This window comes from Podarcis cretensis, assembly GCF_951804945.1.
Source record: "Podarcis cretensis genome assembly, chromosome: 8".
NCBI lineage: Eukaryota > Metazoa > Chordata > Lepidosauria > Squamata > Lacertidae > Podarcis > Podarcis cretensis.
The window spans coordinates 60665233-60682913 of record NC_137177.1 but is presented as its reverse complement, the minus strand read 5'-3'; the positions used below and the strand labels follow the sequence as shown (position 1 = coordinate 60682913).

At 46.0% G+C, this 17681-nt stretch overlaps 1 protein-coding gene across 5 annotated transcripts in view; it reads right to left on the bottom strand.

Annotated features, from left to right (window-relative positions):
• Positions 1-17681, bottom strand: part of LOC307223012 (ATP-binding cassette sub-family C member 12-like) — a 70463-nt gene that overhangs the window by 36931 nt on the left and 15851 nt on the right. For 4 of the 5 annotated variants that reach the window (XR_013841945.1, XM_079988716.1, XM_079988714.1 and 1 more), the window contains 9 exons: positions 16789-16913; positions 14667-14739; positions 11663-11866; positions 10122-10256; positions 8834-8918; positions 8689-8754; positions 5464-5553; positions 4217-4320; positions 3244-3381 (listed from right to left, as the gene is read on the bottom strand). Coding sequence is in view for 4 of the 5 variants with exons in the window: in XM_079988716.1 (XP_079844842.1) it covers positions 3244-3381; positions 4217-4320; positions 5464-5553; positions 8689-8754; positions 8834-8918; positions 10122-10256; positions 11663-11866; positions 14667-14739; positions 16789-16913 (1020 nt within the window). In the remaining variant the exon portion in view is untranslated. The remainder of the gene's footprint in view (positions 1-3243; positions 3382-4216; positions 4321-5463; positions 5554-8688; positions 8755-8833; positions 8919-10121; positions 10257-11662; positions 11867-14666; positions 14740-16788; positions 16914-17681) is intronic. The other variant, XM_079988715.1, reaches the window with a different exon arrangement.

The window sequence follows — 17681 nt, the reverse complement described above, 5'->3', positions numbered from 1 at the left end:
ACCCCTTTTAAGGTATTTTGTCCTATCCTGCCTGCGGTTGAACTTATATGCCTCAGCTAAATTCATACCAGGTGTTGATAACAGTATCGCGGATGCTCTGTCTCGTTTCCAGATGGATCGCTTCCGCTTACTGGCGCCGGATGCGCAGCAGCTGCCGCAGCCGTTTCCAGAGCACCTCTGGAGTATTGGCAACGAGAAGCCATAAAGGGAGTATTGTTATCAGTAGCACCATCAACTCTGCGATCCTATAACAAGGCGTGGTTAGATTTCACATCATTTCGTCAAAAGAAGGGGTCTTTTAAACCAGGCAAGCCTCCATCCATGGCGGAGGTTATAGAATACTTCGTGCGCCTCCGGGACCTAGGGCGGGCCCCCAAAACCTTGAATATTCACTCCGCTGCAATATCTTTCTTCTCCAAAGCTCTGTTCTCAGTCGACCCCTGTGCAAAGTTCATGGTACGGAGGATGCTGGAGGGATGGCGTAGGTCCCAGCCTCCAAGCTCTGACTGCAGAAGACCCATAACTTATGACATCCTTAGTCAAATACGTAAGAAGCTCAGGGTAATCTGTTGGTCCAGGTATGAGGCCAGGTTATTTTCCACGGCCTTTTCATTTGCTTTCTTTGGCGCTTTGCGCATAAGCGAGGTAGTCTGTGAGGACCAACCGGTCAAAAATAACAGGGGCCTCCTGTTGGAGGACGTCACTTTATCCAGCTCCGAGGTAATCTTAAACATTCGCAGCTCTAAGACGGATCAGCTGGGGAGAGGGGCCCTAATCCGCCTGCAGGCTACTCAGAAGGCCAGGCCCTGCCCATTGAAGGATGCTAGGAAGTTCCTGTGTGTAAGACCGAAAACTTGCGGTCCTTTCTTCATACACGCAGATGGCTCCCGCCTGTCACAACATCAGTTCACGAGGGTTATGCGCAAAGCTGTCACCACCATTGGGCTCCCCCCTGAGGAGTACGCCGCACACTCCTTTCGCATCGGGGCCGCAACCACTGCTGTGCACATGGGTTTACCGGCAGAGAGGATTATGGATATGGGGCGGTGGAAATTGAACGCCTACAAGGGGTATATCCGCAAGACATACTAGCATTCCGCCCTCCATCGGCCTCCACTGATCCGGTTCTCTTGCTCTCTTTAATTTTCAGGTGTCGCGACGGTGCGTTTGTGGATTATCGGCCACAGCATTGTCTACTGGGCAAGAGCACGTGCGGTTTCCAGGGGCTGGTGCGGTTTGCAACTGCCAAACAATGTTGATGTTTCTTGGATGGCACGTCGCAGAATGCGATGGGAAGAATTCTTCCCGGCTATTACAAAAAGAATCGCCGCGGAAGGCCCACCGGAGGCGGTGGTCATCCAGCTGGGTGAGAACGACCTAGCTTATAGGAAAGGGGTTGATTTAATGTGGCATATAGTTAAGGACTTGGGGGAATTGCGGGCCTCCCATCCGAACCTGTCTATAATCTGGTCATCCCTGCTCGAGAGGCGTGTGTGGAGGGATTCCAAAAACCCGAAGGCGGTGGTTAGAGCTAGGAGGCTCCTGGAGCGCTCGGTGGCGCGTAGAGTGGCAGCAATGGGTGGCCGGGTCATTGAACACCCGGCCATCCGTTTCAGCGAGGAGGCCCTCTACCGCGGGGATGGTGTACACCTTTCTGATGCTGGTAACGACATTTGGCTTGCTGACATTTTTGAGGGGATCAGGGATTGGTTACAGGTTTGAGGGTATTGGCGGCGAGCTCGGCTCGTGTGGCAGTTAGGCATTGGCAGGGGTATTGTTATGCAAATGAGATGTGGGGGAGGAACGCCATCATCTCCCCCAAAATGCTGAAGGGTAGTTCATTAAAGGACTCCGGGGGGCGTCGCCTCGTCCGAAACCTACGGAGGCAAGGGCCTAAAGCGCGCTCCCGAGCGGTAACCCCTCGGGGAGCGCCCAGGGATGTGCATCTCGGGGGCTCCCCCTGTTGGTGCTTAACCTTCCCGGTTATACCGGTTAGTCTGATAGGGCCAATGCCTAAAGCCAATACCGCTCTTACCTGTAATCAATAAAGTTGCGGCCATTTTTGGCCCATTAACCTAAATTCCATGTCCTGTGTCTTTATTTATTCCATTCAGTGGGAGGGGGCAGGAATAGACACGCAATTCTGTTCAGAACGGGAATGGTTTCAAAATGGGAGGAATCCCTGCTGTACTAAAATGGCAGAGCAACCCATGGTGGGAGCTCGTGCAGTCCAAGCATGACCAGGCGCTTCAGCAAACTGCACTAGGGTGCAGGGGAAACCAGGGGGCAGGTGAGGTCCTCTAATATTCTCTACCTGGCCCTGAAACTCTCACCAAGTCTCTCCTCTCCCAGGCAACTCTCTCCACTGAACGTAGGAGCAGAAGAAGAGCCTGTTTGATCAGACCATCTAGTCCACCATCCATTTCTTATAGTGGCCAACTAGATGCCCTATTGGAAGAGTTTGGATTTGATATCCCGCTTTATCACTACCCGAAGGAGTCTCAAGGCGGCTAACATTCTCTTTTCCCTTCCTCCCCCACAACAAACACTCTGTGAGGTGAGTGGGGCTGAGAGACTTCAGAGAAGTGTGACTAGCCCAAGGTCACCCAGCAGCTGCATGTGGAGGAGCGGAGACGCAAACCTGGTTCCCCAGATTACGAATCTACCACTCTTAACCACTACACCACACTGGCTCTCTGGAACCTTGCAAGCAGGACGGGAGCACAAGAGCACTCTCTCCTCCTGCGGTTTTCACCAACTGGTATTCAGAAGAAGGACTGCCTCTGTTCAAGTAGCTTTATTGGTTGTTTGCCCAGGCCCAGCATTAATGGTCATTATAGTCAGGTAACTGATGGGGTCCATGGATAGCTCAACAGAGCGCCTAGATGCCACCACTCTGTTTAGCTAAAACATGTGCCCAACACCTCTCTATTTATGGTACCCGCCTTCCTTCTCCCTCTTGGTTTCCCAGTGATCATCCCAAGGAGTTATCACAGATGTCTCTATCTTCCATCCTCAATACTTCCAAAATCCAGGCCTGCCATTTGCCACCTATTTGTCGATTTTTCTCCGCTTTTGGGTTGCATGCTAAAATGCGGTGCTGTTCTGAAAGCACACCTTTCATAATTTCTAGGTAAAAAGAGTGACCCGTGACTTTCTGACAGCACATAATTGGACGATAAAAATCAAGCCAGCTTGTTAAATATGCAACAATCCTGTTTGCCAGCTGGAGATTTGCGATACCTTGTGAAACATGGTGTCGTGTAGTCTCGATGACGCCCGCAATGTTGTCTTAGTGAAAACAAAGCCTTTGATGAAGCTCAGGATAATCATGGAAATGATGCTCATTCCATAGATGAGTTGGTAGAAGCTGTAGTTTGCCTTTAAGGAATGGATTTTCAAAGAAAACTATAACTGAGAGCAAATTACTTTTCTCTCTCTGAAATAATGACAAATTGAGACACAAGAACATGGGGCAATTATCTGGACTTTATAATGAGATAAAACTCCATCGGGAAAGTTAGTGATTTCGCCGAACGGAACAAAACCCAACTGTTTTGCAGTAAACATTTAAAATATATGGCAGAGTAGGAACTCTGCTTACCGATATAACCCTCTTCGTATTCTGTGTGTGAACTTGGGCGGCACTTCCATTAAATATACATTCCTATTTCTATGTGTAGTTTGAGATCGGACCAGTTCAGACATAATGTCTATATAATAGTTTAGCACAACAAGAACAAACTTGGGCTCACCCACTTCCTCTGCAGCATAGCCACAGGGAGGACTTTGAAAACTTCCATTTTCATTTTAGATTAACCACAGGTTGTCCGAACCCAACAGGCCATGATGAATCATAGCTGTGATTTGCTTAAACAAAGCCACTCCAAGCCATAGTTTAAGAAGCTGGCTTGTTTCAAGAAACTGTAGCTAAGATGAACCGCAGTTTATGCTTTGGGTGTAACACTAGCCTGTAGATAATTTAAAGTGGGAGAGAAGGGTTCAAATCCCTGCAAGCCATGAAGCCGACTGAATGACTTGGGGCCTATCACCGCCTCTTAGCCTAACCAACCTCACAGAGTTGTTGTGAGGACAAAACAGGGAGGAGGAGAACTGTTTTTGCCACCTTGTGCTTTTTGAAGGAAAGGTGGGCTTTATATGTAATAGATAAATGTATACAAATAAAACACATTGTAACGCTGAAAGGTGTGCTTACCCGTAAGCCCTGCCTTAACCAGTAACTCAACCACCAGTTGCTGAAGGCTGAACAACCGATCATCAGAACAAAGAGAAGCACAATGAAGAACCACAGGATGAATCCTAAGAAGGGACCATCGAGCCAGGTTAGTAAACAGGGAATGGGTGAACACAATGCACTGATGAGTGCCCATTTAGGGCTGAAATCAGATAGGCATTTTCCTTAGGCGCAAAGTCCCATGAACATCAGTGAAACTTGAAAAATGCATGGGAATTTGCTGCACATTTTCTTAAAAAAGGGACAGGAGGAGCTGGTGCCCATTGAGACTGGTGGAGGGGAAGGCAGGGCGACCCAGGGTTAAGTGGAGCCAGGGCCCACGACAGGCAGAACAAATTTCATGCTAGCTCTGTCCCCCAGATGTGTAAAACCATTTAAAGCATCCATGTCTACTTAAAGGCCAGCACACACTCACACACAAAAACACAACATAAACTCAAACATTCTAAAACCAGACCACAGCACCGCTTCTGAATCTCGGTTTATAATTAGTCACTGAAAGCCATAGCGAAAAAAGAATAGTGGATCTTTAAGGCTCATTTGATGATACTGGGGGGACAGGGCTTGCCAGCTTTCACACCGAATTTCACAACTGTGCAGCAACCATCAAGAGGGGGTTTATTCCATGTGTCTGCCAACCTAATTGTCTTCACATGGTAATTCTGTCTTCCAGGGAACCTTGGGAACTGTAGTTCTCTAGGAGAGGAAGGGGTGGCTATGGATCATCAACAGATCATGTATTGCACTCTTATCAACTATAGTTCCCAGGATTCTTGGGGAGGGTGACATAGAAGTCTGTACCAATTTGTACAGGAGATGTTCTCAATAGCCTCTGAGCATGTGCTGAGTACATTGCCCTCAATGCTTAGTAGTTAGGGTGCCAGTCCCAACATATACATACAGTGGCGTAGCGTGGGTTGTCAGCACCCGGGGCAAGGCAAGTAATTTGCGCCCCCTAACCCGTGGATTTGTGCCCCCTAACCCTAACCCCCAGATGTTGCGCCCAGTGCGGCCGGGCCCCCCCTGCACCCCCCACGCTACGCCACTGTGTACATAAAATCAAGAGTGGATTTTCTGGGCAGGGTTGATTCCTGAGTAGTTCCCCATTTACATATTTACATACTATAAGAGGTTCCATTTTAGCAGAAATCTACATTAACAAAATAAGGGGTTTCTTTGGGGGGAAAGAAGCTTGTTGTAGGATATACCTCCAGATGCCTTAATGTAAGCGTGGTAAGTTTTCCATCTAACAGAGCCTTCTTGCTTCTCCTCTTTCTGAACGAGTTGATTTGCAGGAGCTGGAGCGGAAACCACCGAGCATTTATTCACGCGGTAATGTTATCCAGCACTGACAAATCTCATGCATTTTAAGTAAAATTGGACGTCACTCAAGTCTATCAACTAAAATAAACATTTGAGGCTTCACAGGAGCCTCAGCGAAATGCTCTCTCACTGCCAGGTTCCCCCAGATGAAACCATATGGTAAATGCTACCTCTGTTTTCCTAATGGCTGTCGAATGAACTGGAATCCGTGACTGGAATTATAAAACAAAAGGGCATTGATTTGACGGGAAAGTGATCAATATTCCCCAGCCTTTGAATGCAAAACCTTATTGATGTGCTTGTTCTCCTTTCTGATCAAATATAAAGCTCCCCCCCCCCAAAAAAAAAGGAAAAATGAAAACATTCAGCAAAGGGACCAGTTTCTTTTTCTCTTTTTATTTTTAGCAAATCATCTTTATTGGTTTCTTTTAATTTACATTCATAGTATCACATTATAACATCTCAGTTCTCCTATGGCTAAGCATGTGTTTCTAAATAATAATAAAGAAACAAAAACAAAAAATTGCACTTACCGGTAATTGCTTGATTCATTCATATTCCTTTTATATTTGACTTCCCTCCCCTTCTTACTTGGGTCCTCTGTTTCATTTATTTGAATGCCTCTCTTAACATGTCTATGAGTTTGTTTTCCTGTTTTTCCACTATATTTTAGTATTTTTTTTCTTACAGAAGTAATTCTAATCCAGCCAAAATTTCAATTGCCCCATAATAGTCTTTCAAATATTATTTGAATATGTTCCAATCTTTTTAAAATTTTCATTTTGTTTGATCTCTTATCTGCCCAGTCAACATGTCCATCTCCGCGTACTCCATTAATTTGTTCAACCAATCTTTTTTGGTCAGTAAACATTCCCTTTTTCAGATCTGTGCAATCACAACCCTTGCTGCGGTGGTGGCGTACATGAATACATTCTTTAAAGCTTTTGAAATCTCATTTCCCACAATCCCTAATAGAAATGCTTCTGGTTTGGGGGGGTGTGTGTGAGAGATTTTAAACATTCTTTTTAATTCATTAAAGGCAAGTCTGCTTGGTGTTAGATACCATCTATAGAAAACCTTCATATAGTTTTCCTTAATTGTATAGCAGACTGTGAACTTAAGGTATTCCTTTCATAATTTTGCCCATTCTGACAGCTGTATATTGCGTCCACTAGGTCCACTGCCAACTCCGCCATAACTGCCTTCACCTCCTCATCCTTTACCGACCACTCTAATAAGATTTTATACATTTTAGATAGGGTTTTCTGCTTGTTATACAATAGATCTTGCTCAAATCTTGAACACTCCTTCCCGAAACCCCTCTTTTTCTCTTGTTTAAATAACTCATATACTTGGTGGTATTCTAGCCAGCTTGACACCTTATTTTTTATCTCGTCAAAGTTCTTAAGTTTCAATTGGTTATCTTCCTCACACAGGATTTCCTTTTATGTTGCCCAATCGTTTGTCATGTTGACCTTTTTTTACACTCATGGCCTCCATGGGTGACAACCACCATGGTGTTTTTTGCTCCAAGATACCCTTATTTTTTACCCAGCTTTTTTTCCCCAAAAAAGGAAAAAGGAAAACATTCAGCAAAGGGACCAGTTTCTCTTTTTCACTCCAGCATGGTTTTGTTACGAAGCTGTTCATGTGAAACAGGGACCTCGCTGTCAATTAATTTTTTTCATTCTGAAGTTTTTACAGTGTTCCCATAACTTTTGTTCAGCTCGAAAAGCATCTTCAGCACACTTTTTGTCTGAGAATGTTTTAGGGGAGTCAGGTTACATAGGCTTCAGGTTACAGACTCCGTTAACCCAGAAATAGTGCTTCAGGTTAAGAACTTTGCTTCAGGATGAGAACAGAAATCGTGCTCCAGCAGCATGGCGGCAGCAGGAGGCCCCATTAGCTAAAGCGGTGCTTCAGGTTAAGAACAGCTTCAGGTTAAGAACGGACCTCCGGAACGAATTACGTACTTAACCTGAGGTACCATTGTACCAAGAACAAACTTAGTTGGTCTCTAAGGTGCTACTGGACAATTTTCTTATTTTTTTATATAGTTTGACTGCGTCAGACCAACACAGCTACCTACCCGAATCTAGAAGCTTGTAGTTAAGGAAGAGAAGCCATCACCACAACCCTTAGTTCAGGCAACACACTAGGCCAGAACTTTGCTTAACTCCCATCCCTAAACGATTAAGGTCTCAAACATCAAATAGACCACCCCATTCTCTGCATACCCTCTTGGGTGTTAACATCAGCAGAGGGAGCTCTCTCCACTGCCCTCAGGGGACAGGCAACCTGGGAAAGGGCATTCTCTGTGGCAAGTCCTAGGTTGTGAAATTCCGTGTCCACAGAGGTGCACCTGGAACCTTCATTATACAGTTGCAGTTATATGCTAAAGGCACACCTCTTCACCCCGACCTTTGACAGCAGTAGTGTGTGTGTGTGTGTGTGTGTGTGTGTGTGTGTGTGTGGACCCACCCTATTCCCGAGACTGCAATTGGTTTTAAACTGTTTTCAGCCCTGAATTTCAAATGGCTGCTGCCTGCTCTGGAATGTTATGGCGAAGGGCAGGAAACAAATCAAATTAACCTGGGATAGCTCAGTTGGTAGAGCATGAGACTCTTAATCTCAGGGTTATGGGTTCAAGTCCCACGCTGGGCAAAAAAAATCCTGCATTGTGGGGGGTTGGACTAGATGACCCTCGTGGTTCCTTCCAACTCTGTGATTTTGTGTGATTCTGTAACAATGAGGAGGAGAAGCAGGAAGAGAAGGATCCTGCACTGAACTTAAAAGTCCAGGGCAAAGCAAAGCAGGTACATGCTCCTTTCTGAAATCTGTGGCATGGAAAAAAGGTCAGTATAATGCAGCTTCCTACATGCCATGCACAGGGCCAGATTCTGTAGTGATGTGGCCTTCGCGTGTACAGCACACATGTAGCCATCCATGTAAACCGAACCCTGGCAGTTCCAGACCCCTTGAAAGCTTTTGGGTGCATAGGAACCACCACCACCACCCCAGCTCAAGCCCCCATCCCAAGCATTACAGCGATACCCATTTAAATTTCTAATTGATTTAAACCAATTAGCAAGAGATTGCACAAAGTATACCTGTGTCTCTTCTCACTTTGTGGTCGCTCCTGGATTCCTGGCTCGGCTCGTCAGAAATATGAAAAGCTGGGGGGATGCGAGAGAACTGTCAGGTGAGCAGACAAAGCCATTTCGAAAAGAAGAATACGATACTAAATGATCTCACCGGGATTTTCGGTTCCTATGTAAGAGATTTCGGGGACGTCCTCCTGATCCTCCTCCACACATACATCCACCGTGTCTGAATGAAGCTGAATGTTGGAAGATTCAAGAAAGGCAAAGGGAAGCACACAGAAGTTTAACTATGGAACTCGCTCCCACAGTAGGCCGTGATGGCCAACAGTGTGGGTCACTTTTAAAGGAGATTAGACAAGTCCATGGAGGAGAAGACTATCAATGGCTACGGGACATGGTTGTTAACTCCCTCCCCAGGGAAATCAGACAGTCCACACACATGCATTCAGGAAACATGCTATTATTATTATTATTATTATTATTATATTGTCTAGGCTTTTGGACAATAGTCTCCTGGAGTTCTTATATGACTCATTTTGTTGTCTGCAGGGCATTATGGTGCATTAAACTGTTTTTGTGTTGTTGTTTTATTATGACGAGCTGCCCTCCCCTGAGGAAGGCCCGATTAGGCATTTGAAATAATAAATGATGGCTCTATCAGGGATGGGGAAAACTCAGGCCCAGGTACCAAACGTTCCCCTCTCCCAACAGGTCACTCTATCTGGTGCTTCAGACTCCCCCCAGGCCACCCCCTTCACTTGCCCTGCTTTGCATCTCAAATCTATATCATTGTTCCTGGCTAGAAATGTGTTCTTGAACTATAATCGTGCCTCTTGCTTCCCTGCATGGAAGATAGAGAGGTGTGTGTGTGTGTGTGTGTGTGTGTGTAAGAAAGAGGGAGACCTTTGAAATGTAACTATACAAAAAGTAAGCCACATCCATTGCTCTGTGTTTTTCCCCCACCAGACCTCGTCCACCACTAGCATTGGCCCTTGGAAGATTCCCCCATGGGAATGTGGCCCCCAGGCTGAACAAAGGCCCCCCCACTCTTATTCTAGCTGTTAAGTATATAAGGAAGAAGAGTCATAACAACATACAAAGAGCCAGCTGGATCAGGCGAAAGCCCAGTGTTCTGTTCTCACAGCAGCCATTCGCATGCCCCAATGGGAAACCTATGAGCAGGACCCCAGCTTTCTGTGGTTTCCGGCAACAGGTATTCAGAAGGCCTGCTGTCTCTGACCACAGAAGCAGAGCATAGCCATCATGGTTAGTTTCTCTGGGCAGCCCTCTCCTCCCTTCCTGGGTCTTTTAAAGGCCCAGCAAACCCAGCCTCTGGTTACTGACAGACATCAGCAAGATGGCCCCTGTAAAAATCTGGCACACAACCGCTTCCTCTTGTTGTTTGTCCTGGTATGTCAGCGTTGAGGACTGGAACCCACCGGCGTTTCCTCCAAGTGCAGGTTTTCAATGAGTTGAGCGTAACGCCCCTTCGCAGCCATCAGCGCTGCGTGGGTACCACTCTCGCATATTCCTCCGCCTTCGAGCAACATGATGTCATCACAAAATTCTAAGTACTGGAGTGTGTGTGTGTGTGTGTTTAAAGGCAATGGGGAGTGGGGGGGGAGAGAGAAAGAAAATTGGTTAAGCGAGAAATGAGCTGAAGGGAAAACGCACTGCAAAATGCATTTTCAGAATAAAGACAAGTTTCAGTTTGTAGTTCGGAAAACATCAAATGTTCTGCCGCCGTGCACCCTTGTTGAGGATAATAATTATAGTTTATAGAAAAAATGCTACATTCTGCGCACCAGGCAAAGCAAGGAAGAGAGCGTGTCCCGATTCTCCCTCCCTCCCAAAGTTGTTAGAGACATGTAAAGACTGCAATGCTTCAGGAACAATAAAGGTAGAAAAGTACTTTGAGTTTGGTGCAAACTGCAAGGAGACAGCAGGCTGTAGCTGGGTTCTGCCTAGGGATGAATGAACCTGTCAACTTTGGTTTCCCTCCATTTCTCGTTTTTCCAGTATTCAATTCATTTCTCCACATTCCTGCACCCATTTGCACTATTCAAATCATGAAAATTCAGCAGCCATTATTCTTTAAAATGCTATGATACTGCTTTAAATGTACAGTGCAGATGGGGGCCTTACTATCAACAATGCAGATGATGAGGCAATATTGTCTACTTGCACCTGAGGCTAGTTTAGGGCAACACTCCTCAATTTTGAGGCCCCAGAAGCTGTTGGGCTACAACTCCCATCATCCCCAGTACAGTATGCTCAGCCAATGATCTGGAATAAATGCAAGTTGTGGTCCAACCAGAGACTGGACACATGTAGCACACAGCACTGTCCCTTCAGCACTTTCGCTTCTCAGCATGTGCCACCTGTGGTGTCTGCCTCACTCTTCCTAATGTTAGGGCCGGCCCTGTTCCCACACCTGTCTGAAGCAGATGAACTAAATATTACTAAAGGGGGGAAGTCTAAGGGTGTGTTTAGCTTGAACTGCACACATATTTTGTGCGCAGAATGGCTCCATCTGTGTCGAGCAACAGCAAATTTCCAGCATCACTGAGAAGAAATACCTTTCCTTCTCTTCTGAATTTTATTTTATTTATTTTTTTAAAAGCTGAACCCCTTAAGCTTTGAGCTGTGGCTCTTGTGCCCCCTGCTGGCGTATTGTTGTTATTTCATTTTTATCAAGCTGGCAGCAGGAGAGTAACAATGAAACAACAAAACAGAGCATCTGCCTTGCATGCAGAAGGTCCCAGGTTCGATCCCTGGCGTCTCTAGGTAGGGCTGGGAGACAACCTTGCCTGAAACCCCAGAGAGATGTTGGCAGTCAGTGTGGAAACGACTGAGCTAGATGGACCAATGGCCTACCTCTTATAAGGCAGCTTCCAGCTGCTGGGTCTGTCCTATGTAAGACTTAAAAACAAATTCATATGCTAAGCTATTGAAACCCATTCCCTTCCATTTCCATTACCTGCAGCTGGTGAGTAACGAGGAGGATAGTCTTCCCTTGGAGCGCTTCTTTGATACATGCTTCAAAAATATACTTGCCAACATGTGCATCAACCGCTGACAAGGGATCATCCAATAAGTAAATATCTCTGTTGGCGTACACAGCACGAGCTAAGCTGATTCTCTGCTTCTGGCCTCCGGAAAGGTTGAGCCCCCTTTCCCCTATCTTTAAAAGGGAAGAATTGCCATATTTAGTATATATACAATGTGTTGTATGCAATCAGGGGTGCCAACCTGAATAAAATATGGAGGGGCAGGTAAGGTCCCCCCCCCAGGCATAATCAATCACAAGATGTGACACATAAAAACACCATTTGATGGCAATGCCCATTATCGGGGGGGGGGGAGGCGCTGGCTCCCTCAAATATTTTATTGAGAGGGGGCTGAAGTGACATCAGCCCCTAGGAGTTGGCTCCTGTGTATCCAATGTAGTGCTAAGTTAAAGTCCCTTAGCAGCATCCTTATTCCGCTAGAAACTGTTTTGCACCCACGGAACTCTGTTGCACAAGGGAATGCATAAGCAAGCTGGTTACTTTGTTGCACAATGGAATGCACAGGGTGTTGTGCAACGTGCTTCCACGAGAGCAACTGCTGTAATGGATTCCTCCGTTGCACAACATTAAAACCATTCTGCCTGCTAACGCAAGAGCAAGCTTGCCAAACCAGTCCATTTTGCCTAGGTAGTGGCTTTGGCCGACTAGTTAAGCACCGCAATCAGCATAACCAAATAAGTTGCTCTGTGCTATAGAACAAATGGATGTGCCTTCCTCTCTCCCCGCCCCTCGCAGCTGCTGGGTAGGAGAACAGCAGCTAGAGTGGTCTGTGTGAGCTGAGCTGGACGCAGGCTGGAAGCTGGAGACACAGAGACATGTTTGCTCTGTGCTAGAAGAAACCTGCGACAGAAGCAAGGTCTGGTGGGGTATTATTGCTGTGAGCCCCTTCATCTTATGCAGAGTTTGCATATATGTGTGTCCTATAACACCAGCACAGTCACAACTAACCTTCATTCCAAGGAAACTGGACCCTGGATAAGCACGGGAACCCCTGGAGACTTTCACGGCTTGGAGAATGGGGTGGTGTGCAACTATATAAATACACATTCTTATACCTTCTGCAGTCAATAGCAGCTCAGATGGAAGAGGAGATCTATTTATAGGGGGGTGTCTATAAAGGGAGTTTGCATGTGTGCTTCTCCAGATTATTCTTCTGGGGATATGTCCCATGGCAAACACTTGGACAGATCTGCAGACACACACTCCAATGAGGCACCTGGTGTCTTTTTCAAATATCTGCCACGGCAGTACAGAAATAGCTCAAATGCGATTGAGATTACACATAATAATAATCCCAGGTAGAGAGCGCCCTTAATATAAATTTACTCTGACGAGGTGGCCTGTGGGGGACACAGTGCCAAAATCTATTATTGTAGTGTTTCTATCCTTCCCACCCCCGACCCCCTTCCCTAAATATGGACCTGCTTTCATTTTAATCAGTCACAGGGAAAAACAGAGCAAACCAGATGGAAATGAAACAGGAAGACCCTGGGATTTTTGTTTGCTGCTTTTGTGGCTCTTTTGAAAATTAGGTGAGGTGCTTAAAAAATAAAACAGATCCAGACAGAGCTTCCCTATTCTGCTCCCATTAAACTGTCTGAGACAAAACATGCAAAGGGTGTCTTGGCCCGAAGACAAATTAGAGTCTCATCTTCAATCATAAGGCTGCCTTGAAAGGTGAGAAGAAAGGGACCCACCCACACTGTGGGTTGCTAGCTAACAAGTCTTAGGAGAGGTTGTAGTATTGGGTTTAGTTTTTTTAGTTTGCAGATAAGGTAAGTGGAGTCACGAATTTTTTTAATAAAATTAAGTATGGCATGGAGAAAGTGAGTAGAGAAGTGGTTGGTTCTCCTCCCCCATAACACTAGAAGGGCCTAAGGAAAGAAGATGAATGCTGGAAGATTCAAGACAAATAAAAGGAAGTTTTCCTTCATGCAACACATAGTTAAACTGAAGTGTGCATGCACGCGAAAGCTTATACCCTGAACAAACTTAGCTGGTCTCTAAGGTGCTACTGGACATTGTTGTTTTTTTAAAAAAAAATTGACTTCGTCAGACCAACACGGCTACCTACCTGAAAATAGTTAAACTATGCAACTTGCTCACACAGGAGGCAGAGATTGGTACCAAATTGGATGACTCTAAAAAGAGGACTAAACTAATTCATGGAGAACAAGGCTATCAATGGCTATGCTCTGCTTCCACAACTGGATGCAGTAATGCTTCTGCATACTAGTTGCTGGAAACCACAGGAGGGGAAAGTGCTTTTGCGCTCAGCTCCTGCTTGCAGGTTTCCCACATGCATCCAGCTGGCCACTGTGAAAACAGGATGCTGGACTAGACGGGCCATTGGCCTGATCCAGTAGGGAATCTTCTTATATTCTTATGTCCTGATGGTCATGTCACACAGGCTGAGTAACACGTCACAAGTGGTCACTGAGCATTTTGGGCCTACGGGTCAATTTGCAAACCAGAGAAACTGTTGTGGGAAAACACACACAGAGAGCAACCTATTCTACTGGCTACAACAAAATGCTTCATTCAACAGCAGGAGTGGACTAGAGAAGGACTCTGCAGGCAGATGTGTGCCACGGTTGCCACCCTGGCACTCCCCGTAAGGGACGTCTAATCCACATAGCAATTTATTGTACATGTCAGGAAGTGTACACTGAGGCTAGATTGATTGTTGCCCTTGTGTGCTTTCATGCACCTCCCCAGCCCCCAGCCCCAGCCCGTGAAATCAAAAGGGACTTGGCAAGATTAATTTGACAATGCCTTGATGGATAGGGTAAGAATAGGAAAGCTGTTTCACTATGAATTAAAGCCCTTACAGGAGGGCATTTGTCAGAAAATGGCGCTCGATAGCATGCGCTGAATGGCCAAGTTAAATGCAACTTGTATTGAGACACTTACTTCAGTCATATCTCCGTATGGAAGAAGGTCCATATCTGACTTCAGGCTGCAGACTTCAATGGCATAATTGTACCTTTTAAAAAAAGGGAGCATTCAGACTCTTGCAAATCACTATTTCTTTCCAAGCAAGAGACCCTGTGCTAGTTTTGTAGATATGAACTAAGTATATACTAATACATAAAAATCACTAGTGGCACGCTGGCTTTCAGTTCGCTCCCAGGCAAAATTCAAAGTGGAACTAACATAATGTTGGAAGCCACCTTAGGTCAATTTAGCTCCATCATGTCTATATGGAATGGTAGGGGCTCTCCAGGATTTCAGACAGGAGACATTCTCAAGCTTACCTGGAGATGCCAGGGCTTGAACTTGGGACCTTCTGTATGCAAGGCAGATGCCTTACCACTGAGCTATGGCTCTTCCTCTGGTTTTTACCTGGACTGCTCTAAGTAGTATGGGATCAGGATAGTTGAAGGACCACCACCTCCCATTTGCTCTGCTCACCCATTTCCCACAGCATCAGAAGTCCTGCCAAGCACCCTGTCCCTTGCAGAGGCCCAAATGGTCAGGGTGGCACCCCAATTGTGGAACCAGACATTGACCCATCTCTTCAACTTTAGATGAACTGTAAACTGGCTAGCTTTATTGTCTAAAATAGATTAAGGCTATCCTAACCATGTCTACTCAGAAGTATGCTGGATTCAATGGGACATGCTCTGAGGTCAGTGGGGTTAGAATTGCAGCAGTAAGCAACACTTGCTGCTTTATGGTCCAGCCAGCCTATATAAGGCTTCAGTTGGAGCTGGGCACTTGCTGAGACAACAACTTGCAAAGCTAGCTCAGCAGAAACCTAGGAGCTCTCCAAGGTGCTGAAGGTGCTCTGGGTGCCTGGAACTCCTGATAAGACAATGCTGGGTGAAATGTGGCCATCGATAGTGGGGTGAGGAAGAAAAGTTGCCTCCCCCTGGGCTAGATGGATGGGTGTCACTCACCACAAGGCAGTTTGCTCCGTTTATAAAGCTGGCTTTAATTAATCTCCCCAAATTAAAAAGCAATATGCATAGACTGAAATGACACTAATTAGCAATGCCATGTCTCATTAGCTGCTGTTTTTGATTTTTGAGGGATGCCTCTGTTAGTGAGCCAGTGGCAGACTTAACACATTCAGAGTTACGAATCGTTATTATTATTATTTCCCTCTTATTCTACACTTTCAAAGCACAACGCATGGCAGTTGGAATCTGACACATGCTACACGACAATACAAACGGGGGGGGGGGGTGATAATTGAAACATGAGGACCGCTATGTTGGATCGCTGGAATGAGAAGCACCCAGCTGAGAAGACAAACCAGACTAAGAACTATAGAAGCAGTCTTTCTCTGGCATGAACACACAAACCCCACACTTCCCCAAGATCCACTGATGTGTGAGGTGGAATTCTCCCCCTGAGTTTAAAAGCCTGTGAGGGAATGGGCCTTCCAGGGTGCTTCTGAGGTCAATCCCTGACCACCAGTCACAAAATGTCCACAGAGGCCTCCTTCAGGCCTGCTGCCTGTTCTGAACAAAGGAAAGGTGCAAAGACTTTCTCTCCATGGATGATGGCAACAGTGGCTGAGATAGGTGCCTTTACCACATTTTGATGGCTGGTGTATCCACCCCATTCTGTGGCTCTGCCTCTCCTTTCGCTCTTTTAGACGGGGAAGCCATTTTATGCCATGCCACACATGGGGCAGCCACTTCCTCAAAATTCCAAATGAGTCCATGGGCTGTAAAAAAAATTGTGACCCCCTGGCTGACAAAGTCAGGTTGACCTCTCTAAGGGTGGGTGCCTCTCCCTGCTCCTTGGGAGAAGAAGATCCCAAAATAAACATGTGGCTGCCTAGAATGAGCTGCGACGCACCATAAGATCGCCGCCTTGTAGTTATTTAACCTGTATTGCTCCTTAGTAATGTGTTGGGCAGAAACCTGCCTGCACACTTCACATAAAATGACCAGAGAAAGCTAATGTTCAGGAAGGAACCTGCAATGTTCCTGAGGCAGGTACACACACACACACACACACACACACACACACACACACAGAGTGACAACCTCATTATCCTCTTGTCTAATTTAATATTTACTTCTGCTCATCGTATGCTTCTCCAAAAAGAACGTTGTCTCTGACGCTCCCGTGAAATATCCATGCCTGCTGAGACACGTATGCCAAAGTCCCACCCACCGCGACAGTCCCCTCATGGAGGTACATCTGAAAAAAGCAGAGTGCATAATTATTTTATCAGTTTAAAATGTTCTGTCTTGCTTACTCCCCCCTTTTTTAAACAGAACCAGCTCAAAATGGATTACAGGAACACAACGTTAAAATTACGTATCATTGAAGAATAGATGGTTACAATAGAATCAGCGCAAATTTCATTAAAATAAAAAAAAACCCCAGCTCAGGCTACAAAAATCAGTTTCAGACTTTAAATCAAAGGTTGAGAACTTCAGGTCTGTGTGTGGCCCTCCCTGGCCTTTCTCTCTGACCCTTGAGCCTCTTCCTAGCCACACCTATTCCCCCCAGGTCACACCCCTCTTTGGCCCTGCTTCCCACCCTCCTTGATACTTTTTGCAGGGCTAAAATGTGTCCTTGAACTCTGATAACGCTCCTTGATTGCCCAGCTGGAGGACAGACAGGCGCATGTGTGGCTGCAGCAACTAACCTGCTGTGCAAAAGTAAAATTCATATTTATCGTTCCACCCACTTTGGCTTCTGATCCTGCCCACCACTGGAATGTGGCCCTCAGAAGGTTTCCTGGGAGAGCCCTTGGGCTGAAAAAAGGGAGGTCCCCACCTTGGCAATAAACCTAGGAGCAGGATCAAGCAATTCAGGATAAGAACAGGGTGATCTTCTGCATCCTATGCACGCTTACTCGGAAGCACCAGCTGAGCTGAGTGGCATTTGCCTGCAAGTAAGTGCCCATACGACTGCAAACTTGAGAGAATGTCTTGCAAAAACTGCCTGATGTCTACAGCA